General features: G+C 39.4%; 1 protein-coding gene across 2 annotated transcripts; it reads left to right on the top strand.

The window, feature by feature from the left end:
• The first annotated feature begins 3635 nt into the window (after positions 1-3635).
• Positions 3636-26999, top strand: tbl1x (transducin beta like 1 X-linked). Of its 2 annotated transcripts, none has more exons than XM_040147919.1 (15): positions 3636-3842; positions 18600-18705; positions 19214-19359; positions 19638-19857; positions 20905-21037; positions 21205-21346; positions 21448-21511; positions 21651-21748; positions 22480-22540; positions 22687-22808; positions 22906-22980; positions 23103-23230; positions 24301-24466; positions 24580-24681; positions 24863-26999. In XM_040147919.1, exons 2-15 carry the CDS (start codon positions 18648-18650, stop codon positions 24887-24889), a joined length of 1542 nt encoding a protein of 513 aa, XP_040003853.1. In that variant the 5' UTR covers positions 3636-3842; positions 18600-18647; the 3' UTR covers positions 24890-26999. The 2 variants fall into 2 exon arrangements, with proteins under 2 accessions (XP_040003853.1, XP_040003854.1); XM_040147920.1 differs by lacking the exon at positions 3636-3842 and adding an exon at positions 3850-3952.
• Positions 27000-27002: the final 3 nt, after the last annotated feature.

Raw genomic sequence — 27002 nt, 5'->3', positions numbered from 1 at the left:
GTGCTCATATGTGCACACACACAAACACCCAGACACATACAAATAGTGAAGCCTTTTCCCCAAGACTGGGTCTGATGCCCCAGCCCCCATGCTCCTATTCTCTGTATAGTGTAAATAAAGCAGCAGGGCTTAAGACACTAAATCCAATATGTCAATGGAAACCAGAGCACAGTGAGGGATAGATACCCCATTGGACATTCCCCTGCTACAGACTGAGGTTTCCCCGCGCTTCCCAGCCTAATAACGACACAACAAGAGTCATGTGACGCACAGCACCCTTCCCCCACCCGTACATATTACCACTGCTCCTCGGTGCTGTCTAGAAAGGTCATATGACCCTCATCAGCTTCCCGAGTTGGGGGAGGGGAGGCGTATTGAACCTGTTCTTTGTTAGGAGGTCAGCCCCAGCTCTATGGCAGGAAGCGCGTCTACCATGCACCATGTAATAGAAGTGCAGAAGGTGCAGACGACAGTGCAGCCGGATTAGAGGTTGAAAGACTTTGAGTTTTGAGCATCCACGCGGTAGAGAGCAAGCAATCTAGGCTGACATGGTGCAGTGCTACGGCTCGCTTGACAACCGCAGCTCCGGTGGTTTTTAAAATGGCAAGATGCTGATGTAACAGAAAGAAAAAAATTGAACCAATTTTTAGACCGTCTGTTTTTTGTTTTTGTTTTTTAGCACTGGCTCAAATGTCTGGCTACAGTCAACATAAACATGACATTATAACTGCTGTTTGTGTGGGGAGACGTATTGACAGTTCCAAGGGGTTCACAGCAGGAAGGGACCAAAAAAAAGTCAATATATGGTTATTTAAATAACATTAAAAATAAAGATGGCCAGCAATCGTTCAGAATTTCAGCGCATCTCTACTATTGGCAGACGATGTTCTCCTTCTGGCTTCATCAGACTATAAGCTCAGGCAGTTTGCAACAGAGTGTGACAGGGCTGGGATGAGGATCAGAACTTTAAAATCCTAAGGGGATGATTATTTTCTAGATCAAAAAAAAAAAGAAAAAGAAAAAACAGTCGAATGCTCTAGCTCCATGGGGGTGAGGGTGAGCAGCTGTATAAGTGAAGGAATTCAGGTATCTTATTATCGAATCATAGTAAATTCAGCTAGTGGTATCATTTTCAGTATACTACAGCCTGTTTATCAGAACATTTTTATAAAAATAAATCTGAGCCATAAAACAAAGCTGTCACTTTTCCGCCCAGTCTTCATTTCTCAAATTCCATATTGTCACAAACTTGGACTAGCGACTGAAACAATGAGAGAGTGAGAACATTTTACAGATTAGTGGAAAACTTTTCATGTCCATCCTAAAAATGTTGTCTTATTTCTTTTCAAAGGGAAATCAAAAAACAAATCTCACGTACAGAGAATGGACAAAATAACAGAAACACCATTCTATCACATACAATGACCTTGGAGTAAATTCGACTTTAAGGAAACTCAAAATTTATTTCTTATATTTTTTCATTTTTTTGTCATAGGTGATTCAACTTGATGGTGGTTTTGTAGGCTGTAGTTGATGTTTTTAATGTGTTGTTAAGCTAATTTCTTCTTGTGTCTTTCGGTGTTTCTGATGGGGTAATCACTGTTCTTTTTTGCCTATATAGTTTCACCATGTTTGACCGACAATAACACATTCACAAGTGGTAATTCTCAGCCGTCCTTTAAGCTGACACACTGACCATTGGTATTGAGCTGTGTAATCACTCATCTTTGTTACTGCCTTGTAATTCAAACATTGTCACTTCAAGATTTGCTGCTTGCAAACACTGCAAATTTATTCTACAAGGGAGGTTTCTACACATCACTATAATCTGAGACACCCACCACATCACGTGTATTATCACATCATAATAGGAATGTGGAATTTTAAGATAATGTTTTCAATTGACTTCTGAACTAAATTATTATTTAACATCCTATCCAGCATGGACCTTATGTGCATCATCATTTTGCAGTTCGACCTTTGCGGAACTGCAGCTCCTATATCGTACCACATCAAGGTACTTTGCAGCAAGGGTACGTGTAAAGGATTGATTGAGGAACATGCAACACCCTTGAAAATGCAGATGGGTCATATGGTGCCGGATGTAATAAACTGAGCAAACTTTTAACTGATCATTTTGTGGAAATGAGATGCCTCACCTCTTTACTGAAATCTGTGTAACAATTTACTGTAAAAGATGGGCTCTGAAACAGTTATCTGGCAGACTGGAAAGCCGAGCTCAACTATCCATTTATCTGCTCTCATCAAATATGGACTGCTCCAGAAAACAACTTGGACAGGACTCCAGGACTCTCACTACAGCGTATGGCCCTAGAACAGCCTCTGATGTATGTGTATATGTATATGTATATATTTTTGGTATAACATCAGATAGTAATATTGTTTCCCATAATTACTTTATTTTACTTTATAAGCTTTCTTTAATTTCTTACATTCCATTGTTACAGGTTTTAATTTGCAAATTATACATTGTGACTTTTAAGTTTATAATCACGGTTGTGGCAAAGATTTTATAAATACTGAAATCATGAGACCAAGTCCCACTGATACAACCCTCACTCCTCTTGGAAAGAATATAGATTATTCATAATATATTAATTTGGTTACCCCCCCCCCCAGTTCCAGGAAATTATACAGAAGACATCACCTCAATATCTTTAATGGATTTTCTGGATGCAACATTATATGTCCACATTCTTATAAACAATACAATGCATCGCAACGGAAGCGGGAGCAGTTGCGGTCTAAGCGCGGAATACGTGTCGCGCAAATATTGCCGTGTGTACGGTAACCGAAGGAATGTGTCACACAAGTGTAGAGCCGTAATGATGTCAACTTGTTATTTACTTTCCAAATCTGAATGACTGAGCAAGGCGAAAGGAGAATTAATCAACCGCCGTGTGACCGGGCAGGCGAAAAATAGTGGCGCGTGGGGGAGGGGAAGTGGTTCAGGGGCCAGATAGGCAACACGCGAGACTGTAGCGTGTGAGACTCGGCTCACCGCTTACACTAAAGCAAATATATCAAAGTAATAATACACTTTAGGGAGGCTTTTTTTTTTCTTTCCCCTGAGCGTGTGCTAATTTAACGGTAAAAAAAATTGTGCGACCAAAATGTGTAGTGTGGGGCAAATCTGAGCCATGCTCGTCTCCATTTTAGGTAGGCTTTTAAGCTATATTACCACACCACAGTGGTAACGGTACACAACCGTTGAAACGGTCTTTGAAGGACGGCATACGTTGATCTCTTCGTGTAAGATGTACTCCCCCCTGTAAAGGTGGATTGATGTTTGCCAACTGATATTTTGGCGATGTAATCTACCTAATGAGGGCACAGAGATACACAAGATATACAGTTGATAGTGAATTAATTAATAAACGTATGCAGTGTTGTGTTTTCATGTTTTCAATATTCAGGTTTAAGGTCACCCCCCCACCACCACCCCTCCTCCTATTCTCTGTCTACGTCTCTCTCCCGCTGCCGATCAGCGCCTGCTGCTGCTGTCTCTTAACGTCCCTGTTCTCAGTGGACGGTGAAACTCCATAGAGTAGCCTGCAGCCTCAGCCAAAGAAACTGTTTTTTTTTTTTTTTTTTTTTTTTTTTTCAACTTTACCGCCAGTTGTCAGTGTGTCTGGGCGAGTACGCTTCGTTAGCACACCGAATAAGCCGACAGTGAGTCATACGGCAGCGGTCGGAACTTGAAATATGACGATAAGCAAAATGGGAGGAAAGTCGTTGCTAGCTTACTGAAGTTGGAGGTTCTCCTTGTGGAAGAGGAAGAGGTGGCGGCGGACACCACGAGTTCACTCTCACAATAAAAGGTAAGCCAAGTAAAAAGTCGAGTGGCATGGTTTAGGTTGCACCGCACTCAGTCTGCTTCTGTGTTTGTGTGTGGGTTTAATGCGAAGAGGATAATGACTTTCCGAAACTGGTGATTATGGCGTTGATTAGGAGGTTGCCGGCATAGCTTAGTCGTCCATTGACTCACACGTGTGTTGAAATTCCTGCCTGTGTCTTTTAATTTTCTCTCACTACTTATTCAAACAACCTACTTTTCTCATGCTGTTTTTTTTTTTTTTTTTTTTTTCACACTCAAATCAAACCTTGGTATGTGAGCTGTGGACTACTTTACAAAATACACTAAGTTTTACAGGTTGAGGATTGTCCCATTTTGGTGAACAATTTAAGATATCTACTTTGCCCTTGATATCACAATAGAAAACTTCCACCATATTAAGTTGCACCAGTGCAGTTTAAGTCATTTTGTTGAAGCTGAAATATAAATGATACATATTTATATTCCCTTGCAGACTTAGGAAGCGCATGAGTGGGGGAGGGGAAAGACATTCAACTGTACTAGACATAGCCACCAGTAGTCAAGGGACAGTTAATGTTAGTTTATAACTACAATGTTGAGCTGTTACCTGACTGTGTAACTGTCTGAAAGCAGAACAGAAGCACCAATATATCAAAAGAAACCTGTGAAACCTATGAAGCTTGAGGACACTGTGATTCCACATGTCCATATAACCCTTAGAACCGTTTACTCTTATGAAGAGATTAAGAAATGTCGTGCGACCTATAAATTCTTCTAATTTTCCATTTAGTAAACCTGGCCATTCTCTGTAGTTCATGGAATAATGGGATACAGCATGTAGAGACACAGTTGAGATCTCTCGCTGGCCTCTGAGCATCAAAGTGTTCATTATTTCTGTTAAAGCCAGACATGAGAGTGATTCAGATGAAAATAACAGCTAAAACACACGGCTGTTTGAATGCTGTCTTAACCTGATTCTACTTTAGTGGCCCGAATAATTAATGCTAAGGTGATGTCCTCGTTTTCTTGTTGACCTAGTGGCTGTTATTGTATGTTGTTTGTTCACAACATCAGTCAGTGATGTTTAGCTACTGAAATTAGATGGAGGCATTTCAACAAAGAAGCTGCATCGGCGAGAACCTCTAGTGAGAAGATACTGGCTGGACTTGATTTAACATTTTGGTTACTGCTGCTACATTTTTTTTTATTTTTTATTTATTTTCTAAATAGTAAGTAGTTGGATATAAACTAGATGAAACCTACTACTGTCACTAACGTCATCACCACAGAGGTACCACAATTGTTGTTTTCATTGGATTTACATATAAGGAAAGGACATACTAACTTGTATGGGTGTCTTTCAATGGAAATGTTTCGTTACGATATGATTATGTAATAGGGCCATCACTTTTTTAAAGGTAGAACAAATAGTAAACACGGAAATTGCACCAACAAATCTGAACACAAGCCATGTAGCCTCATCTTAAATTACATTGTCCAATTGATGTTCTGCTTGGTTTCATTGTTGATGCTGTAATTTAACAGATGGCTTCAGATTTGTTATCTTATTAATGTTACTGTAAAGCAGTACCATTTTACAGAGTCCAAAAATGATCTTACCTTTGTCCACTATTTTTACATCTATGGCTTGGAATCCAAAATGCTTGCACACATTGCTTCTCAGGCATTTTGGTGCATTTTGGTGTCATGATTGATTGTTCAGCACAGCTTTCTAGTTTAATCCACTTTGCGTTAATGAAGAGACAAACTAGTTCACTGAGACCACAAGGCATTTGGGGGATAAGAGCCCCTAGCCATATATTTAAAACTTTAGCATTTGGTTAAATCTTTAATTTACTGAGTGGACCTTTTGGGTTAACATTATTTGTTCAAATATAATGTGAATTTATCATTTGAACAGATCTTTACCAGTGGCGTATTTAATGTTCTTTCCCACATTCGAACAGTAATTTGAATTCTGTAGATTTAAGGCCAGTTTATACTGCATAGAATAGATGCCATAGGTAGGGCGTAGACTATGGTGTAGGCGCATACCCTACACCGCAGCCTGACGTGCACCTCCCTAGAAATGTAAGTACACTATGCGGCACACAGACCACAACAATTGTGATTCATTTGCTTGTTATTATCTATTAGCTCAAACTCCAACATGATCCGCTCAGTTTCAGTCGGCATTGTTGTAAGTAAACACAGAAACTCAGCACAGTTGCATAGAAACCCACTGCCAACTAGCGTTTTGGCGGTGTACTTGCGGAGCAACGCAGACAGACCAGCACACAAGTTTAAATGCTCACAATGGCGTCGGCCACTTAAGTATGCACTGCGTTGATCCCACACAAATGTATAAACCGACCGTAACTGTAGATTAAACATAGGTAAATGAGTTACTGACTTTTTCGTTTTGCACGGTTAAGGATTTTTGTTTGATGTAATGTATAAAAATGGAACACAGTGGATTACACTAAACACGTGTTTGATTTTAAGTGATTTGCTTTTATTTTCCCTATTTTCACATAAATATTTGGATCGAAATGACATATAAGGTGTTAACATTGTGATATTGATTTCAACCATATTGCCTCACCTTACCTGCATGTTCACCAGTTTTGTCACTAGAGGTGAGGCCTGGCAGTGAACCCTAATTGCAGTCGTTACAAAAACAGTTTTAGAGCTGCCTATTAAAAGAACAATGGGAGTTTTATTATGCCTTAATTACATGTGTCAGACAACAACAGTTTCCATTTATTGGTTTCTAAATATGTTATTGTCAGTGTCTAAAGTCATTGCTACCTCTCATTGATAGCTTTGGAAATTTTTACAGAGTGAGTACCTATAAGTTTTCTCAATGCATCATAGACTATGACATTAACATTTTGTTCTTTGAGGCTTTTATTGTCTGTCTTTTGATTTGGTGTTTCAGTAGATGGACACAGTTACTTTGTACTGAGTCCTCAGTGGGCATAAATGAATGAATGTTGGCCCACAGGATATTGTTTGCCTGCCTCTTGTTCAGTGACAGGATTTGAGAAGAAACGTATTGTCTGTAGTTTCAGGGTTTCAGTGTTGTATGTGGTCTCAGCTCTGGAAAAAAATTGAATGCCCTATAATATATGAAGAATTAGAATTCATTCATCTGGTGGCTTGTACTCAATCTTCATTTGCTCTGAATTGATTTTTGATAAGTCATTCAAATGTGACTATTGTGGACTCCGTGAACTGAGGCACAGAAAAGACGAGCAAATCCAAGGTACGTTGTGTTAGACTGTGTGTTCAAAACAGAAATGTATCCCCTGCTCGTAAGTAGGGCAAGGAAGTCCCTGAAAAAGCCCATGTCAGCCTTGTGGTGCTGCAAAGCTCTGTATTGGGCTGTCCAAATATTTCTGTAGCAGTATTTATTATGATAGGCCATGGGGGGAGGTGAGCCATTCTCTCCCTCCAAAAGAGACATGCAGCGTTTATGGGCTGTCTGCCAACTGGCAGACTAGTGGTTACTCCAAAATAACGCCCATACAAGTACTGGCTAGTTCAAGGCTATAGTTATTTATTTGGATACATTTGGATTTAGTGTGGCTCTTTTTATTGTTGTGTGAACTTGTGTCTATTGTGCCTTGACTCTGTCCTTGTTTGTATTTAAATTAAAACAATCGGGACAAAGCCACATGCCTTTAAAGGTGTGTCAAACATAAAACGTTTCTGTGTCCAGCAGCTAATCAGTTTCCCTTTCTACTGTGTCTGAACCTTCTACAGCTAATGATTCAGTTTCCCTCTTTTATATTTAATAGAATATGTTCACTGGTTTCAGCAAACGTCTTGTCTGTGTCATGTTATGCTCAGTCAATAAACACAAACATTTTTTCCTAAAGTAAGTCAAGTACAAACAGGTAATCTAATTCCTTAATATTGACAAAAAGTAGAGTAGAAAAAGATTCCATGAGATATATGTTGCCATCATTCTAGTGTGCCTCTGAAGTTGGTCTGTAATTTTTAACTAGATTTTCAGAACAAAGGTGTTGGGGGCACTGTTAATGGTGGTGGATGACTGTTCAGGAAGTTGTGCAAGCACATGCATGCCAGAGCGAGAAACTCTTTACTAAAGGGAATATTGTTTTTTCACTTAGTCTGTCTTTTAACCCCCTGCTGATTCTGCCACGTAAGCTTATCTTGTCAGCTGCTTTGAGTAGCAGTGAAGTAAATGTGAAGAACAGCATGTACTCAGAAAAAAAAGGAAAAGAACGGCATCTAAAAAATATTATCATAACATGAATTTGTATCAGAGCTGGAAAACCCATGGATACCACATCTTAGAGTGCTCTGGCTTTGTACATCACCGTTTGAAAAGGACTTGGGACTGGATGATAATTCAATATATTAATTCACCATCTCACAAAATCACATTGTGTCAAAATTGTCATGGTTCACAGTTTTGTGTCTAAATGGAATTATAAGTAAAATTTTTACCAAAGTTCAAAGATTTTCTCAACAACCCAATGTTTAGCTCACACCCGCTGATATCAGCACACATAACAAAATTTTTAGCTCTTTGATGGGATGTTTATCACCGATATACATACTGGGAGTTGTAGTTAACTTCTCATCATACTTCTTATTTACACTGGCTTGTACCTTCTCATCAAAGAACCAGATTTTATAATGCTGCTGTTCATCTTTTTCATGCCCGTACAAGTCATTGAAGTGTGCCAACTGTCAGGTGCGTCCAACAATTTCTGGAACTTTCTGAAGCTGGCAATCCAGCATTCACACCCAAATTTATTCAGTGATTAACCAGATGTATGACGGTGAGAAAGTAAGCAAAGTTTAAAGGAGATATATGTAAGTTTCTTTATTGCTACATGGCTAACGTTGGCATTTAACAGCTGTTTATTTACCAGTCTAGAAGACACGGTGAGAGCTCACTATCAAACTTCATTCCTTTACTTGCCAAGAGCTGTCTCCAGCGGTAGCAAGCAACACCAATGTTGACACATGTTTTGGATATTGTAATGTTTTGTTTCTATTTCTATCACTTATTTTCTTCTACGGAAGTTACCACCACCCACTCCCAACAAGAAACCATGTTTGGCGGCAGAGAAGACTTGCATTTAGCACCTTTTTAAAGTTTCATCTTAATAGTTTCACAGATTTTACACAACTGTTTCCATAACTTGTTGTTTGTACAACAAAGAGCACAACCTCACCCTTTCAAGCATCATTTGATGTTAATGGCAGTCCCACACTTGTGCATTGAATTCAGTAGTTTCTTTATGGAAGGCAAGGAAAACATTGCACAGATTATTTTGTGGAGTTCTGTTCTGATTTAACTCATGAGTTATCTGTCTAAAGCTGTGGCCAGGCAGCCAGTGATAATAGTATGCTGTTTTCAGGAAAACCTTGAATTATGGCATTGTGTGTGGCTTTGAGCACACTTCTACGGAAATGAAACAACCATCTGTACAATCCCAGTGAAAGTTTCGAGTTAGCTGCTGCATAGTTTGTAATTTCCTTTCCCTTGTAGTCTGAAACTTGTGAACATCATGCCACAGACTACCAGTGGTGAACATGAATGTGTACCACAAGACAGGCAGAATTTTTGGACAAATGTAGTACCTACATTAGATGCAGGTACTACATTTTTTACTACATAACTATGTGTGCATTTTTCATGATTCAAATAACAATGCAGATTTAAAATTTCTGTCTATATATGAAATAGGTATGTGCACTGAGTTTTGTTTAGTTACAATAAAAAAACTTGGAACATTTCCAAACTTTTATTCTGTGGGGGCAATCAATTACTCAGTATGATATACACGTTTTAGAGGACACACACGCTACAAAGGGAAATCTTTGGCGTTTAGTAGTAGTGTTGTACTGTGTAAATGCTAGGTAAAGAAAAAGTCAAGGGATGGTTTAGAATGAAGATCAGTATTTCTGCTCACTTGTCTGCTTTGTTTGTTTGACCCTGATGTCAGATGGAAGGAAGGCTCAAGGAGAGTGGGGGGTATACAGGGTGGCATGAGCAGCTGTTGACAGAGAGGCAAGATCTTCTGGTCACCATAGCAACACTTGTATAGCCCACACTGGTTTGTGGCTGTGTTTACAGCTTATTTGTGCAATCCTCATCTTGCTGAAAAAAGAATGCCTGGCCGAGGCCTTTATTTTTGACTTTACAATCTCAAGGACACTTAGTTCTTTCTTTCTATTGAATGAATGTAGAAATATATATTTACTCTACTAAATAAAAATGGCTCGAATTATATAGTCCTTTTTTTCGTCAGTGAAACTGAGCTTACATAATAGCTTGTTAAGACAGACTGTATGTTCCCATAAAGATGTAATAGTTTCAGTTCCTGTCAGTGATGGAGACTATGCTCCCATCTACACTATGTCAACACAGCTAAAGGCTGTCAGATGTTCACTTCATTATTCAGGTTGTTGTTTTTGATTCAAATTTACAGATCATTTAGACCCAGTTTCAGATGCAGCACACAGGAACCTGTGGCTCCTATCATAGAATGCAACATGAATATATGAAGTATGCACTTGCCTAGTTTTGAAACCGTCTAATTTTACAAACTTGTCTTTGTTGTACAGTGATTTTTATTATGTAAGAGAGGACACATTCAGTTGTTCATTCAGTGTCCTTCATGGATTAAAACAGCAATAAACTATCTTGTACAAATTTTTATCCATACATGTAGTGATATGAGCGCAAAGGTCAGCGTATTTGTACGGAGTAACAAATGACATGTAGAATGTCCATGAAGCTGTTTTCTGCTGTATGCTTTTATTCCCACAATCTCCTCCACAAGATGTATTTACTTGCCACCCACTCCCACACAGGCATATACAAGTATATGCCCTACAGCGACTAGTTGTTTGTGTCCCTACAAGGAATGTCATGATACCAGAAGTTTGATAGTCAGTACCAGTACCAGTGAAATTCCCTGATTCCAAATTCAGTACCACAGTACACACACACACACACACACACCAGTGTGTCAGTGTGCAGGCAGTAGTTTAGATGTACTATCAGGTGGTGACAGACCAATCGTGTGAAAATATTCATTTAAAAAGTCTTATATTTCGACAGACTAAACGGAGAGGACAGTAGACTACTAACGTTATGAGCAACTGGCTCACGTTAAGCGCTATCGTGACATTGGCCTAAACAAGATAACATTTGCCTTTTGTGAACGCTGCACAGATGTCAGCTATCACAATTGGTACAATAACGGTAACATTTCAGGATATGAACATTTTGATGGCACGTTAATATAAAGTTAGCAATTGAAACTCTCTCACAATGAATTCTGTTTACAGATCCAGATCCCTGTCTTTTAAGTGCTTAGATAAGTTTTACGTGTTTCCTCCGAATTTATCCCGGATAAACCATCTCAGATACAAGATACCTCCATACATGACTCTTGGTGTGTTGTGGCAGACCTGTTGCTGGACCAGCACTTGACGCTGCCATTCCACATGATGTTGTTAGTGTTTACTTTGTGCGCCTTTCTTATAGGTCTTTCCTTTTTCATGTGTTTCACGTCAGGCTATAACAATTATACACTTATCATGCTGCAGTCTTCAGAAGAAGAATCACATCTTCAGTACCGACTAGATCTACGGTTCCTACAGTACTGTAGAAAAACAAGTACCATCACGTTTTCAGAATTTTGGTATGGACTTGGTACCGAAATATCAGTACTCGTGACATCCCTAGTGCTTACATGCACATACGAAAAACAGGTTATTTGGCGAAACAAGATTATGGTCTGTTTTTACAAGTACCTGGTCAATAATAAGTTTTATTTCCTACATCATGCTATATTTTTAAGTAAAACTGGCATATTAAAGTCTTAATGATATATGCATCAAGTCCTCCATACTTGCATGACAAAATTGGACGTCTGTCTCTGCCCAAATGTCCGATGTGATAATTCCAGTATCAGCTCATTTGGATGTGCTCTAAACTGCTACATCTGTGATCAAGATATGTTCAAAAACTGCCTGGTTACTAGTTGCTCAGACCAAAAATATCACTGAGTTAAAAAACGAGGTCACCAATCCTTGAGATCAATCCTTTTGTCTGTATCAGTGATTTTTCTGTAACAAAATTGAATCAGTTTTACTCTGTATACTCTTTGACAATGTGTATACTGTTTTCTTTACTTTTTATTCATGTACTCATCAATATAATTGATAGGGATTTTTTGTTCCCTTTATGTATGTAATGTATTGTCCACATCAATAGGAAAAAAGCCCAGGGTTCTCTTCTTTCAACAATGTAAGACTGCTGATATCCTTTTAGAGTATTAAATAGCATATTCAATGACACCAATGGGCAAGTGGTCATGAGTTGTCATTTTTATTTGATTGTACTGGGTTCAGCATGAGGGTGTATCTTAAGTCTTGATGCCCCCGATTAGAATCCATCATGATGAATCCTTTCAGTGATCCGCGCTATCTGTCACCATCCCCCATTCATTCCCTAAGGAAGAAATAAATTGATGATGGCACCTGCTAATGTGTAATTCACTCTTGAAACAAAAAAACACACCTAACACTCATATAAGGCGTACATCAAAGATCCGGCCCATGGTAGTTTGTGTCAGGATCATAGCATAGGGCCATGTTTGCAGTACTAGTGCCTGTAGTTGCGCTAATTAGTTACCCAGATGACCTCTTTGATCGCTAACTGCTGGAAGAACCAGTAGGTTAGGCCTAGTGGTTCCAGAGGTGGCCAGCCATGTGCCATGGAGAGCCAACAGTTTGCAGGTTTTCATTCCAGCTGATCACATCAGCAGATAATTTCTTGTATGAGTTCTTCCCCTCCTACTTAAAGGAGTGTTAGTCAGTGGGTGGTGTCTTTGGTTGGAATGAGAACCTGCACACTGTTGGCTCTCCATGGCACACAGTTGGCCCTTCCTGGTAAACATTTAAAGTGTTGCCGCCCATAGGAAGTGTGGGAGAAGTGTTTCCCTTAGAGACTGAAGGCTATCATCCCCCACCGTGTGCGGACCTGTCTGCCGCTAAGTGACTCATTGAGAGAGGCAAGAATAATGCTCGAATGGTTGTTGTGATTACCTGCGTGGGGATCATTATTTATCACCCTGCTCCCATTCCACCATCTCCCTCTCTGATTCCCCTCCCCCACTCTATCTCTCTTACTCCCCTCCCCCCCAAGACCAGCCCAACCAGAGGCTTCAAAGGCGGGTTTTACTCAACAGAGCCGTTCAAGAGAAAATGGCTGCTGTTTCCAGGTCTTGTTTGCACATCTGTCAAGAGGTGACTGTTCAGGAGAAAATGGGGTCCCTGCTATGGTGGTTTTTAACATCATTCTCTTCAAACCTACATGTGTAGGAGATGGCAGGGTGTGTAGTTCTCAGTACTCTATTACTTCTGCACTCAAATGTTAATGTTCAGAAAGCTTTTTTATTTTATTTTAGTGATGAATGGAGGATTTCACATGACAAGCCTGTTTCAGAATACTGTGCAAGGAATTATTTGCAATGGCATGTTTATTTTAACCAGAGTAGCTGAAATCATAACAAACACTATTTTTTATACATATAGAGAGAGATGGTGTCAGTGTTGTCTTTGAGATCTATTTTAAGGTAGATTGTACCAGGTTAAATTGTACATTACCTGCAATGTAAAATCCTTAAGGTTAAGTAGGTCTCTAATCTTTTCACAACGAATGATAATTCATGTTCCAAGCATGTTCTCTTCCATATTCATCCTTAGATATTGCTACCAACAAAATATTAATGTATCTTAAAGTCCAAACTCAGAAACTATTTCATTTCTTTTAACTTTAAATGATATCAAGGCCAAATTTGTACACTGTCTCATAGTGCTGTCCTGTAATCCTTGGAGCGTGCACACACCTGCGAAATTTACTGCCTTGCTTCAACTCAGATATTTTATAAATGAATGATCATATCTGGTCTTATCTAATACACTTGAATAGCCATAATTAACATGCATGCTCCACTGCTATCATCAGTTGTTGTTGATGTTCATCTGTGACAGTTTAAAATACAAAGAACTGAACAAGAAAGTTCGTAAAACACTGGATCAGCATTGTTCAGATGCATCAGTGTTGGATTTTGTAAATTCAAAGTACAAGCAAGCTCATGTCTATTCATATTAAAAAAAATTAATATTGGTTGTGAGAGCTTTTTCTAAAATTTACAAAGCTTTCGGGTTCAGGTACCTTTCCTGTATATGGTATGGTGTGTTATGTTAAGGTATTTCAAAGCATACTTGAACATAATTGCAGTGTAATAGATGGAAATTTTTCTGAACCTATATTAATAGTACACTTGGTCTAAATCAGCCATGTAGTGAAAGCAGCACATTGGTAATAGCTGCAGTTCTGTGTCAGTTTCTGTACTGGAAGCATTCAACCATACTACTTCTGTGCACTCAGAAGTGATGGGGCTTACAGCCCAGTTCACAAGCCATGCAGTTAAACAAGTATATGCTTTGGGTGGCAATTGTGTGAGTGAAGCTTGAGTTGGAAGATTGTTCATGTAGACAGATTTGATTAAAAAGACAAAAAACAATTTTTTTTGGTCAAAAGTGCTGGAGACTGAAAGCAGCTGAAACGTTTCTGGTGTCAACTGGGTGTTACATTTTGATGGCTTTTTATTATTATTCTAATTCAACCACATCCTTAAGCCATAATGCACTTAGGTGGCTTGATAAGCTGGTGGTGTAGTTTACATCATTAACTGCCGCAAGTAAGCAGTAAACATCCCAAAGTTAAACGTAATGAGCCTGATGACCACAGGAGGGGTTCTTATCCTTTACCATTTAAGGTTTTCATTTGTCTGTCTTATCTATTGCTTGTCGTTTCTGCAGTCATCAGTTTGCATTTGGTAGTGTTTACCCCATTATAAATGTACAGTATATTGGTTGTACTTGGAAAAAGGTGTTAATGTATGCTAACAGTACAAAGATGGATAATATTAGGTAGGCGATTCTTTCAGACAATTGTCACTCAAGTGTAAGTCAGTCTTAAGCCTTTTTTAAACAGAGGTCCAGCTATGTTGCCGTTAAGATGACTCCTCATTATACCGACTTTGCTTCTTTACGCTGAACTAAACAGAGCCAGCACAATGCCCCCCCCCCGTGTGATTTTTGGATAGCATCCTGGTGTTCCGGGATCAGAGGCGTGACGTGTAGCACAACAGCAGGAAAAAAAGCCCGGGGGGGCGTCTGTCCCGCCATGCCAGCTCCCTCTTTTTTACACAGACATCAATCCGGCTCTGTGACTGCCTCCGCTGTCATCTTATTGCTGGAATAACAATGTGTGCATTCCGTGTTTGTACCTTTTTTTTATACAGAACAGCAAGGTGGAATAAAGGCGCAACATTCCCGCCTTTAACAGGTTGTATAAAAGGGGCTTTAGAGACCAGGAAACAAAAACATTTAGAGAAACAGGAACATAAGTCGAGATATTATAGCTAAATGCATGTTTATTGAAATGTTTGATTAACTCTCAGAAATGCTTCAGTAACTGATGGTTTTGGACTTAAAGGGTGACATCTAGATCTCTGCGTTTGGACAATGAGTCTATAGTGACAGCGTTTTGTTTAACCTAAAAACAGCTAATTTCCGGATGTTGCCATTAATGTGTGATTGACAGGTTGTTTGTCTAATAGGCAAGTTGAGAGACAATTTATAACAATGCGAGGAGAAACCTGTGCATTTGGTAGGATCTTTCAACATAAAACTTCAGAGGAGTAAAAGAGAGGGAATAAAACAGATTTATTTGTATCCAGTGTGAATTTTGGCCAGAACTGGATTAAAAAAAAAAAAATAAAAAAATGGGTTGGTACATGAGAGGTGCTGCGGTATATGTGAGTTTTTTTTTCTAAATTAATTGTGAATTGACACACATTTTACTGTTACAGCTGTGGCTTTGGACAGATATGTAATGTTAAAAAGCTTCTTGGCCTTGTTTAATTAACACACAGTGGGAGTAAAGAGTGATAAGATTGAATTTATTTGGTTCTTGTGGTGCATGTAACACATAATCCAGTTTTATTCCTCAGATGTATTAATACTCCGTCAGCGTTCAGAACAAACACGCTTTCAGTTTGGTGTTGTGGCTGGGGGCTCATCTGGCTCAAATATTCGGTTAATGGCTGTGGGATTTCTGTTACCTTTACACAGTTTGGCAAGATTCATATTGCAACAGCAACTTAAGCCACGTGGATCACTTGTTGTGTGGGGAAGTCATTAGGGCTGTCACTGTTTCAAAAAATCTTAGTTGAGTTTAATTCGAACTGGCATGTAATTAGTTTGAACTAATTCGAACTCAATCCATATTATGGTATATGATGTTCAGTTTTTGTTGAAACTGTTTCAGAGGGGTGTCATTCAAGTGTGTGGTCATTATGGAAGCTGTTTTGTGTTGCTTTTGAATTGTATTAAAGTGAGTTGTCCACCCTAAATCAATGAGGGTAGACTACGCTTCTCAGTGTAACATAACAATAATAACCACAATCAAGGATGTGTGGTTTTATGAGTGTCAATGTTATGTCCACTGTATATATCTCATACCTCTATGTGGTTAATCGGTTCCTTTAAAATGTTTTTGTAAACTGTAAACTGTTCCTGCTGGGTTTTTTTTTTTTTTTTTTTTTTCCCTTTGTGATGTCTTTTTCTTTTTTCAGAGGAATCGTATCTTCAGATGTTGACTCCACTTATCACTTCAGTGGATAAACCATAGCCATGTCAGAGGTTAGCATGTTGTCTGGTTTCCTAGACGGCACATTGTTTGTTCAAAGAAGGTTCGGATACCCAGGGAGTTGTATAATGGATGGTCATGGGCCCATCTGATAGAGGGATTACTGCTCCTGCCCTGCACAGATGGGACCTGGGCCCCTCTAGGCTGCCTGTTAATTACGTTTCCAGTTGTGTGGTATGTAGCTGTATTTGCCTTGGGTGCAGTGGCTGCCTTGCTTTGATGTGGCTAGCCCTTCCTAGTCCCATATTTAAGATAATTAGCTAAAGAGAAACATGGTGACAGTGGTCAAAGCCGGGTACAATGGCTAAATAGACATGCTTAGTTTTTGTTTTTGGAAGAAGGGAGCTAAGAGCCTTTTGAGTGTGATTTGTTTGTTGATGTAAGTGATAATGAGAATATGTGAATTGTTAGATAAAACCAGTATTTGTTTGTGTTTAGTAATATTTCTGTGAGATTCGCTTCTATTTTTTGCAGTAATTGCAGGATTGCTTTTACTCCAGGTGTAACTTTATAGCACCTCTTTTTCTGCTAGAAAATATAAATGAAACATCACATTGTGACTGCACCAGTTGCAGAGGTTGTTTTAATTCCATTCCTTAGTATGTCTGCTGTGGTACAATAAAGGTTGACTATCTGAAAGAATATACCAAGGTGAAAGTGAATAATTCATGTTGAGTAACATGTTCAACCCCTCTGGCTGTATGCCCACTGGTAATTGGGACAACACTATTCTCTGTCTATTTTGCTCGATCTCTCTTGTTGCTATGATACCAAAGGGAAACTTGAGTGGGCCTAGACAGTGTTTGGAATGAAAGTTGGACAGCTATGCAGTCTTCATACCTGACACCATCCCCCTTTTTTCTCTTTTTATTCTCAGCCAAATGTCTGTCCCTTTTATCTCCCAGTGGGGGAGCAGGAAATAGTTATATACCTTTTATGTCATGAGTCATTGTCAGGTTGCAGTTTGTTTCTTTTGCAAAGCATTTTTCCTTACTTTAAACTGCTTACAGGCCATTCTCTTGCTTTTTGTATTAACTGTGCATTTGTGTATGTTTACATCATGTGTCTGGGTTTAGGGATAGGGTTAAGTAATTTCATTTCAGCTCCATTTACCCTGCTCTGATAAAGTGTGCGCGCGCATGTGTCATTGGAAAATTGTAACCTCCACAGTATTCTTGCATTGTTCATCAGCCCGAGGACAAAAACTTGATGGAATTTAAAAAGTAATTGCATTTTTGTTCCTTCAGCTCCCCTCAGTTTTGAGCCAGTCTCAATTTAAATGTTAACATAAGCTCTGTTAAATGCCTCTATTTGTTGAAAATAACTCAGAGGGGAAGGCTGCTATGAATAATTAGCCCCTTGGTCTCTTCTGTAATTCACTAGATGGGCAGTCGACTGGCATTTAATATCCTTACTGCTTCATCAGGGCTCTCTCCATCTAGATGGTTGGCTGGGTCACTAATGGGAAGCACCATCCAGTTCTCAGTGGAAGCCAAATGGATATAGACACTCCCATTAAGCAAGAGAAGAGTGGCTGGAAATACTGAAATTCAATACTATTCATGGATTCACAGGTTAAATGACCCAGTTATTGACATTGTCAAAGCAAGGAATCTTGAAGGAATGGGCAAGACGAAAGTGAGCATATACTAAGAGAGGCTAGAAGTCAGGGCTGTGTGTGTGTGTGTGTGTGTGTGTGTGTGTGTGTGTGTGTGTGTGTGTGTGTGTGTGTGTGTGTGTGTGTGTGTGTGTGTGTGTGTGTGTGTGTGTGTGTGTGTGTTTATCAAAAATACAGTAACTTAGCATGACTGTGTCACTCAAGAAGGACCAAGACGGATTTGTGCAGTGTGCAGAATTTGTAACTATTTTTATAGGAATGTGATAGACATATCATTTGCTAGAATGGCTTAAGAATGTGTCATATGCAAGACTGCAGACCTAAATGTTAATCTTAACTTCCATTTTTGATTATATTTTCAGGAGTGAGCGCAGCCTTCCAACATACTTCCTCGATTGCATTGGCCTAAGATGAGTATTACCAGTGACGAAGTGAACTTCTTGGTCTACAGATACCTCCAAGAATCAGGTTTGTCCCACTAATATCTGCTAAATGCAATGATACACATAATATGCTGCTTTTTTTATGATATGCATTGTCAAACATTGTATGCTTACATCAGATATTTTTTTTCTTAGCTTGTAGTGGATGGAAATAAACTGGCCATTTATGCACTCACATTACAGTGATGTAATGTGAGTGCACAGAATATTGCCCTGCTCCTTAGATGTCAACATGCTATTCACTCTTTGATAGGATTTCGATCAGTGATTGAAATTGTAAATTGCTGTGTGTTATTACTTTTTACTTCTTGTGAAGCCATCTGGCAGAATACAAGATGCCAGCAGCTCTGAGAGGCCAACATTGACATTGGCATGCCTTTCTAATGTCATACTACATTCAGTTATTGTATTCAGTTAATCATAGCTTTGTTTGGATCAGACAAGACTTTTCTTTGAATATTTGTGTTGTGTTTGTGCACATCTTGTGCTTGCCACTCTACAGTTAATGAATGTGAATGGTGTTTTGTTTTCAGGTTTCTCCCACTCAGCATTCACCTTTGGCATCGAGAGCCACATCAGCCAGTCTAACATCAATGGAACACTAGTGCCCCCTGCAGCCCTCATCTCCATCCTGCAGAAAGGGCTTCAGTATGTGGAGGCAGAAATCAGCATCAATGAGGTGAGGGCAGGGACTTGCTTTTTCTGACTCCCATAGATGTTTTCTATTGCTAAATTAAAAAATTTATTTCTATGACAACACACCCGGTTAACTGCAAATGCTTTCCAAATTTTTGCTCATCCTTATGCTGGAAGAAACACTAAAGAATGTTTGCAAATGAATGCCAATTAGTCTTCACCCCTTAATTGATCATTATTGAGAAACATGACTCTAGACAAATCACTAATTAAAAATCACATTGCCTCATGGTGTTTTATTTGCTACTGTTGTCCTGACAGGATGGTACAGTCTTCGACGGTCGGCCAATCGAGTCGCTGTCGCTCATTGACGCAGTGATGCCAGATGTGGTGCAGACGCGGCAGCAGGCCTTCCGTGACAAGTTAGCCCAGCAGCAGGCGGCCAGTGCCATGGCAGCTTCAACCTCTGGAAACCAGTCTAATGCACCAAAGAATGGAGAAGCCACTGTTAATGGGGAGGAAAATGGCACTCACAACATGAGTAAGTTGAATCTCCTAAACACGGGTGTCTCAATTATCTCACAGAAGGAACTCTCATAGTCTGTATGAAGTAATTATGTGATAAAATAGTAATCAAGAAGAGTAAAAAGAAAGGGGCTATCAAGAATTCAATCTTCTGTTGTGAAAGCTGACAAGTATAAAAATGATTTATCTTCCAGATAAATTTCTAGACTTGCAGCTTATAAGGAAGGAATATTTATTTATATTGAGGTATAAAATAATTAAAATATAAAAAGATTCTTATTTTCATTCTTGTTAGTAGTCACCATATTTGTTTCTTTACTTATAACTGAAATTATCATGGCAGTGGCAAAATTATAATGTTGAGTCTTAATGCCGAGTTCTCTTAGTTTTGACTAGTAATCGAGCAGTAATTCCTATTCCAATGAATCTGTATGTAGAGTTTTTACACAAAGAAACAAAAATGCTGTGTGGTTTTCACAGAATGTGATACCATCAACAGCTGTTTAGCTTCTTCTTTGAGTGAAACCAGAGAGATGTACATCAGGTGGAGCTCTAGACAAGGGGAAGAGGCGTGGATGTTTGTGTCAGTGTATCCCCTTGGAATTTAATTAGAAGGTGTGGAAGGCAACAGGAAGAGTTTGGTGTAAGTAAGGCTTTGCTGTCTGATGATACAGGGAGGATTTTGCAAGGTAGAAATTAAATGAAAGCTCACAAAGCTTTCCCCTATTTTTAAAAATTGCATCCATTACTGCAACTGGGTTCTCGTTATACTTCGATAATTATGTGCACGCCAAGTGGGTCAATTTTTCAGACCAAGATAAATAAAAATAGCAATGGCATACACCAGGAAGACACATTATTCATTTTTATTTCAAGGCAAGTCCTTACCTCCTTAAACATTTGGTAAAAATTAATATTCATTTGAGATAAATTTATCAGCAGTTTATTAATACTCCTAAGTTGCCGACAAGTGTGAGCATATGTATGTGTGCATGTGTGTGTTGATGCATATATAAATATGTATGTGTAAATATCCATTTGTCTGTGCACCGACTCTTCTCAGATAACCACAGTGAGCCCATGGAGATGGATGTAGATGTTGCGATACCAGCCAGTAAAGCCACAGTGCTCCGGGGCCATGAGTCTGAAGTATTCATATGTGCCTGGAACCCTGTCAGCGATCTGCTGGCCTCAGGGTGAGTCTCTGTCTGTCCTGAGACTGATTGCTGGATGAGTCATACTGTATTGTTACAATACTTTGGCTTTTATTTTGAAAGATAAATGGCTTCATAAGAACCCACGCTGACAGCTTATATTCTAACAATCTTTTGACCCCCTCCCGCTGCGTTGGTGTTCTGTTCAGCTCGGGAGACTCCACAGCCAGGATCTGGAACCTGAATGAGAATAATAACTCCAACTCCACCCAGCTGGTGCTGCGCCACTGTATCCGAGAAGGTGGCCAGGATGTCCCCAGCAACAAAGACGTCACCTCACTAGACTGGAATGTAGGTCTTCAATCATACATCTACATCTCTACTTTTACCATGTGCAGACTGTTCCGCTGAGGATGGTTAAGTAACAATTTTGTTATCTTTCCATTCAACAGAGCGACGGGACTCTCCTGGCAACTGGCTCATATGATGGATTTGCCAGGATATGGACAAAGGATGGTGCGTCCTCCATCATTTAAGCACTTTGTTGTTTCCTCGGTCATTAGGTTTATGTCATTATTGTGAATCATTTGACGTCTGTGACAATTTTTCGAAAGATCTTCTCAAAAACATAATGGATATGGCTCTTATCCATTAGGAAATCTGGCAAGCACCTTGGGGCAGCACAAAGGGCCCATATTTGCACTCAAGTGGAACAAGAAGGGGAACTCTATTCTCAGTGCTGGCGTAGATAAGGTATTTAATAAAACTCTCCAAGCATGGATTTGTGTCCTTTTAATAATAATAATCCTCATGTGTGTGTTTTTGTTTGTTTGTGTTATTTTTTTCTTTACCAGTCCAAGGGCTTGAAATTAACTTTTTTGGGATAACCAGCCAGAGTGTAAATCTGTAACACTCTGGCTGGTTATCATACCATTTCCCTGGTATCCATAAACTATAATGCAAAGTGCACTGCTATCAGGAAATGTCCTTTTCAGTATAAAAGCAAGAGACTGACAGGAAGATTATTTGCTATATCTTACATATGTTATTTAATATTTCGCATTATTGTATCATAGCATCACTGCAGCATGTATCAAGATCTAATCGACCGCAAATTTCTGAACAAATTAAATGAAACAAAATGGAATTTGCATAAGTTTTATATTAAATGCACATGTTTTTTGTTCATTTAATATTATAGTGACATGAAACGTAGATATGGTTATTTTGTGGATGAGTCTTTGAAAATAAAACTGGCAGAAGAAAGAAATTCAAATGCACACCAGGGCCAATGACTATGATACTAGCTGCATTAGTTAGTTTTTTTTTTTTTTTTTACCTTCCTATTTGGCGGTAAGGCAGGTGTTAATTTCAAGCCCTGTGTTAGAGTACATTAAAATAACTTTAAATATATCAAATTCTCTATAATGATAAATTTAGAAATGTTGCATTTGTGGTTTGAAATGCTCGATTTCATTATCCAGACGACAATCATTTGGGATGCACACACAGGAGAAGCCAAGCAGCAGTTCCCTTTCCACTCAGGTAAAGCGAGTTCACTATGTAGCTTATCATTGTACATAATAAGTATGATGCAAAAATGCTTCCTTCTGGGTTGTGGTCATATTGTGGGCTCATAAACCTCCTAACCCTTTAATGATGGTGGACCTTTGCATTAAAATATTCCCCAGCCCCTGCTCTGGATGTCGACTGGCAGAACAACACCACCTTTGCCTCCTGTAGTACAGACATGTGCATCCACGTATGTCGACTTGGCAGCGACAGGCCCCTCAAGACGTTCCAGGGCCACACAGTAAACAGCTTTTTCCATGCAGCTCTTCTGACCTTATCTCACACCATACCATGCATAGTCCCTTGACAGTCATGTTAATGAGTTTTGTGTTTTGCAGAATGAAGTTAATGCCATTAAGTGGGACCCATCAGGTATGCTGCTTGCATCCTGTTCAGATGACATGACGTTAAAGGTAAGACTAGCCCTCAGTCTAGTCTAGTCTAGTCTCGTCGTCTTATGGTTAAAGAAATCCGTCCTGAGTGGTAACTTGTATTCAGTTATATTTTCCTGTTGCTGTTGCTTTCACACACACAGATTTGGAGTATGAAGCAGGAGTCCTGTGTTCACGACCTCCAGGCTCACAATAAAGAGATCTACACCATCAAATGGAGTCCCACAGGCCCTGGCACAAACAACCCCAACTCCAACATCATGCTCGCCAGGTGGGAAATCGCTCACACATAGCACACATTCAGGACCATACAAGGCAACCACACACATTGCTCAGTTTTGACAGGAAAGTCCAAGTTTGTGTGCTCAGAAAAAACTGTGTTGATGTGTGTGTGCATGTGTCTATATGTATTTTTGGGAAGAGGGCACTTGTCATAGCCTGGCATTCAGAAAAAAAACATATTCCAGGCAAACTCCCAGTGCTAGTAAATGTCAGTGGCCCACAGCCTTACAGCCTGACCCAGATGTGCGTGCATGTTTAAATGTTCTAGTTCAAATACCACAGGAATTTACAGTCCTTACTGACTACCCATCATACCTGCCTGTAATTCACAATGGAAACAAAACTGCCATTATCACCACAACTTGGAAGGAACTTCATAATCTTGAGTAAATGCTATCCTTGATCAGTATGCCTGCAATACATTTTTAATTGACTTCAGTTTTACTCCCTGCATTATATTCTTCTGAGTTTGCTTTCATTCCTTGACCCACAAAGGAGATATCCCTGCCTTTTTATACTTCGGTGACAATCTGTAGCTTCTTTGTGAAGATGATGTGTTAATTGAACTCAGCCTTTTTTGTATCATTATTTTATTTTAACACTCGCAGTTTTATGATGACAGGTGTTTGACACTTTTTTTTTTTTTTTTGAATAGTTCACACATTTATTTTCACTGGTTGAAAGTGTGACCCTTTTTGTGCAGTTTTTCCTCCTTAACGAAGCAGCGATTAACAATGTTTCCAAGATGTTTTATTTTGGCGGTTGACATGTCAGCATTGTGAAATTGCTTAGGACCAGACATTCTGATGCTAACAAAACACAAATGATGACAATCAATCTGTAGCTCCTAATGATGTTATTGCTTCCTTTGTTTCTGTTTATGAGCTTTTGTGGTTCATTCACTGCATTACCAATCTTTGAAGGGTTTTTATGGCACTAGAATTTTTTTTTTTTTTTTAAATAGATCATCTTTCATGTTACAAAAGCAGATGATTATGAATCCTTGTCAGTGGTCTCATATTATCTTTGTGCACTCTTTGTCTTTTCCCCCACCCACAGTGCCTCTTTCGACTCGACAGTGCGACTGTGGGATGTCGAGCGAGGCGTTTGTATTCACACGCTGACCAAGCACCAGGAACCTGTCTACAGTGTGGCCTTCAGCCCTGATGGCAAACACCTGGCCAGCGGCTCCTTCGATAAGTGTGTCCACATTTGGAACACCACGGTAAGCATCAGACTGGGGTTTATACTGTTGCTAACAGCACAGGACAGAAGATATATTGTGACTGCAAAATCTTAGTTAATGGAGTTGGCAATTTATTTGTTTGTTCTGTTTAGACTGGAGCCTTGGTGCACAGCTACAGGGGTACTGGTGGTATTTTCGAAGTATGCTGGAACAGCACCGGGGACAAAGTTGGTGCCAGTGCATCAGACGGCTCGGTAAGCCACGGCCATCGTGATGACTTAGCAGTAATTCCCAACAATGTTTTGTTTTGTGTGTGTAACTGTTTAATTTGTCTTCTGTAGTTTGCATATACCATTTTCAAGTACTTTGAAACAGTAAGTAAAAAAACGACGTTTGAAATGTATTATTAATGCTACCTAATGCTTTACCTCCTAGGTATGTGTTCTTGATCTCCGAAAATAGCTGACTTGAGACTTTGATGATGTATCCTGGAACGTGCAGCAAATTGTCTTCTTCTGACATCAACAAACACACTCTCATTGCTCAAGAAGAGCTGTTAAGGTGGACTGAAACAAAACCCTCACAGGAGCAAAACCAGATGACTGCAGCAGCTTCTGAGGAGCCAACACCAACTGAATTCAGTGCACCTTACAGTCTGTTGATGTGTGTTTTACGACACGCCTGTTTTAGACAATGGATATGAGTTAAGAGATCCCCAAGACTGGACTGAATCCAACTCCCTGGGAGCATCCGTGTTTTAAAAGGGTTCTAATGAGGAAGTGCTGTGATCCCTCCGGGCCCCTGGTCCAGCTGTTATCGGGTTATAAGGGTTGGAAACACAAAGATGAGTTTTACAGAAGAGAAAAGTGTTAATGAGACACAAGTTTGGCTGTGAAAGGCAACAAATTATGAAAGAGAGGTTGTGGTTTTAGAATTCCTTTGTGCAAATGTTACTTCATGTCCAAATGAACTAACTGGTGACATGAGAAAAGTAACATCAATACTGAAGCACTGGTATTGTCTGTTGACAGGGTGCTTAACTTCTCCTCAGTGGAGAATAGTTTGTTTCAAGAGTACTTCTTGCTTTTTTTGTCTATTTTCCACAGATGGATTTTTGAAAGTCAAAACTGAATGTGCCGCTACAAGGTAGTTCTTAGTTCACGTTTAACATCAGGTCAACAAAAGGAAAACCTGCCAAGAAATATTCTCAATCTCCTAAAATGACCTGCTCAATTCACTCGAGATTAGAAAATGTCATTTTGTGGACAAGATGTGAAAAGTGTGGTTTACAAAGAGAATTTTCTCCCTTTTTGGATGTAAATTTAAAGAATGTAAAGATATGTAAATTAGATTAATACACAGACTTATATACTGTGTATATATGTTTATATACAGTACTCTTTATTGCCATCCTGTAGGGGCTCATTAATGGCTAGAGCTGTCACATCTTTGCTGATAATGCACGACAAGACCTCTTTTTAAATGAAGTGCATGTCTCAACAACCTCTTTTAATACAGTCTTTCTCAACTCGACCAATCATATCCAGTGCATCAAGTTTTGTTTTTTTGCCCCACCCCCCCAAGTGAGTCACAAATGGCATCGAGACAGGTGTGTTGAGTAACTTTTGCTCTGTTCTATTGATCATTGAAAGCCAAGGAGGAAAGGTGCATCTCATTATCAGCATTCAGGGAATTATGTAGTCAACAATGTGGGAGTGAACAATCATCACAGTTTCCTGTTTGGTTTGCTGCTTTAAGATGGTGTTATATGTGGAACAGTACATCAGAGAATGAACAACAAAACCCTACCTGTGAGACCTACTACAGCTTGTGATTAGCATTACCATGGTTTCTCTTTGGCACTTTCCTCTGATTGATCTACTGAAAATTCAGAGCCCATTTTGAGCAGAAGTTGGAGGTCAAGCAAAAGTCTCGCTGTTGATTTAAAAAAAGAAAAAGCAAGAAAAGAAGATGAGCAGCTATGATTGGACTTGTCCAGTTGCACCGAATGCTGCCCACTGATCAGATTAGGTCAGATTTTAAATGCCCGTGTTGCGGGGGCTAAACTTCAGTGGTGTGCAGTAGGTCTGCCTCCCTCTGCATACTGGGATCTAATGTAAAAGAGAGAATCTACAAACTAACTTGGCATCACTTTGATTTGCCTTTTTATTCTGGTCCCTTTCCCTTTCAGTCAGCTTCAGCTAGAGAAACGTGAAGTGCACTTTTTGTAATGGCGGGTTCAGCAAATTTTCCGATTTTGCTGAAAGAAAAGGGCCAATTTATTTCTGTCTTTTTTTTTTTTCTCTCCATTTTTTAAAAGTCACTATTGGAAGTTAATGGGTGGTTCATTGTTTTTCATTTGCTGAGAGCCATTATTGTCTGTGTCAGACTGAGAATTGGGCTGTGGGTCGGTGGCCATTCTTGGCATGCTAAGGAGCCCAGTATGGAGTAAGTGCTGTGACAGCTACTGTCTCTCTCACACCCTGGTCCAGGGTGCGGTCACCTGTTTCCAAGACAAACTTTTGAAGTCATTCAGTGTCTCAAATAAATCACTCTATTTTGATATCAGAAACCA

This window comes from Xiphias gladius, chromosome 16 (genome assembly GCF_016859285.1).
Source record: "Xiphias gladius isolate SHS-SW01 ecotype Sanya breed wild chromosome 16, ASM1685928v1, whole genome shotgun sequence".
Lineage (NCBI taxonomy): Eukaryota > Metazoa > Chordata > Actinopteri > Istiophoriformes > Xiphiidae > Xiphias > Xiphias gladius.
The sequence above is the reverse complement of the archived record's forward strand: the minus strand, read 5'-3'. Positions and strand labels throughout refer to the sequence as shown.

Bases quoted from the DNA above. Each gene is read 5' to 3' on its own strand.
- tbl1x (XM_040147919.1), top strand. From the start codon at position 18,648: ATGAGTATTACCAGTGACGAAGTGAACTTCTTGGTCTACAGATACCTC. The intron at 22,541-22,686 runs GTAAAGCGAGTT...AATATTCCCCAG, and splicing joins GCAGTTCCCTTTCCACTCAG to CCCCTGCTCTGGATGTCGAC. The intron at 22,809-22,905 runs GTAAACAGCTTT...TGTGTTTTGCAG, and splicing joins AGACGTTCCAGGGCCACACA to AATGAAGTTAATGCCATTAA.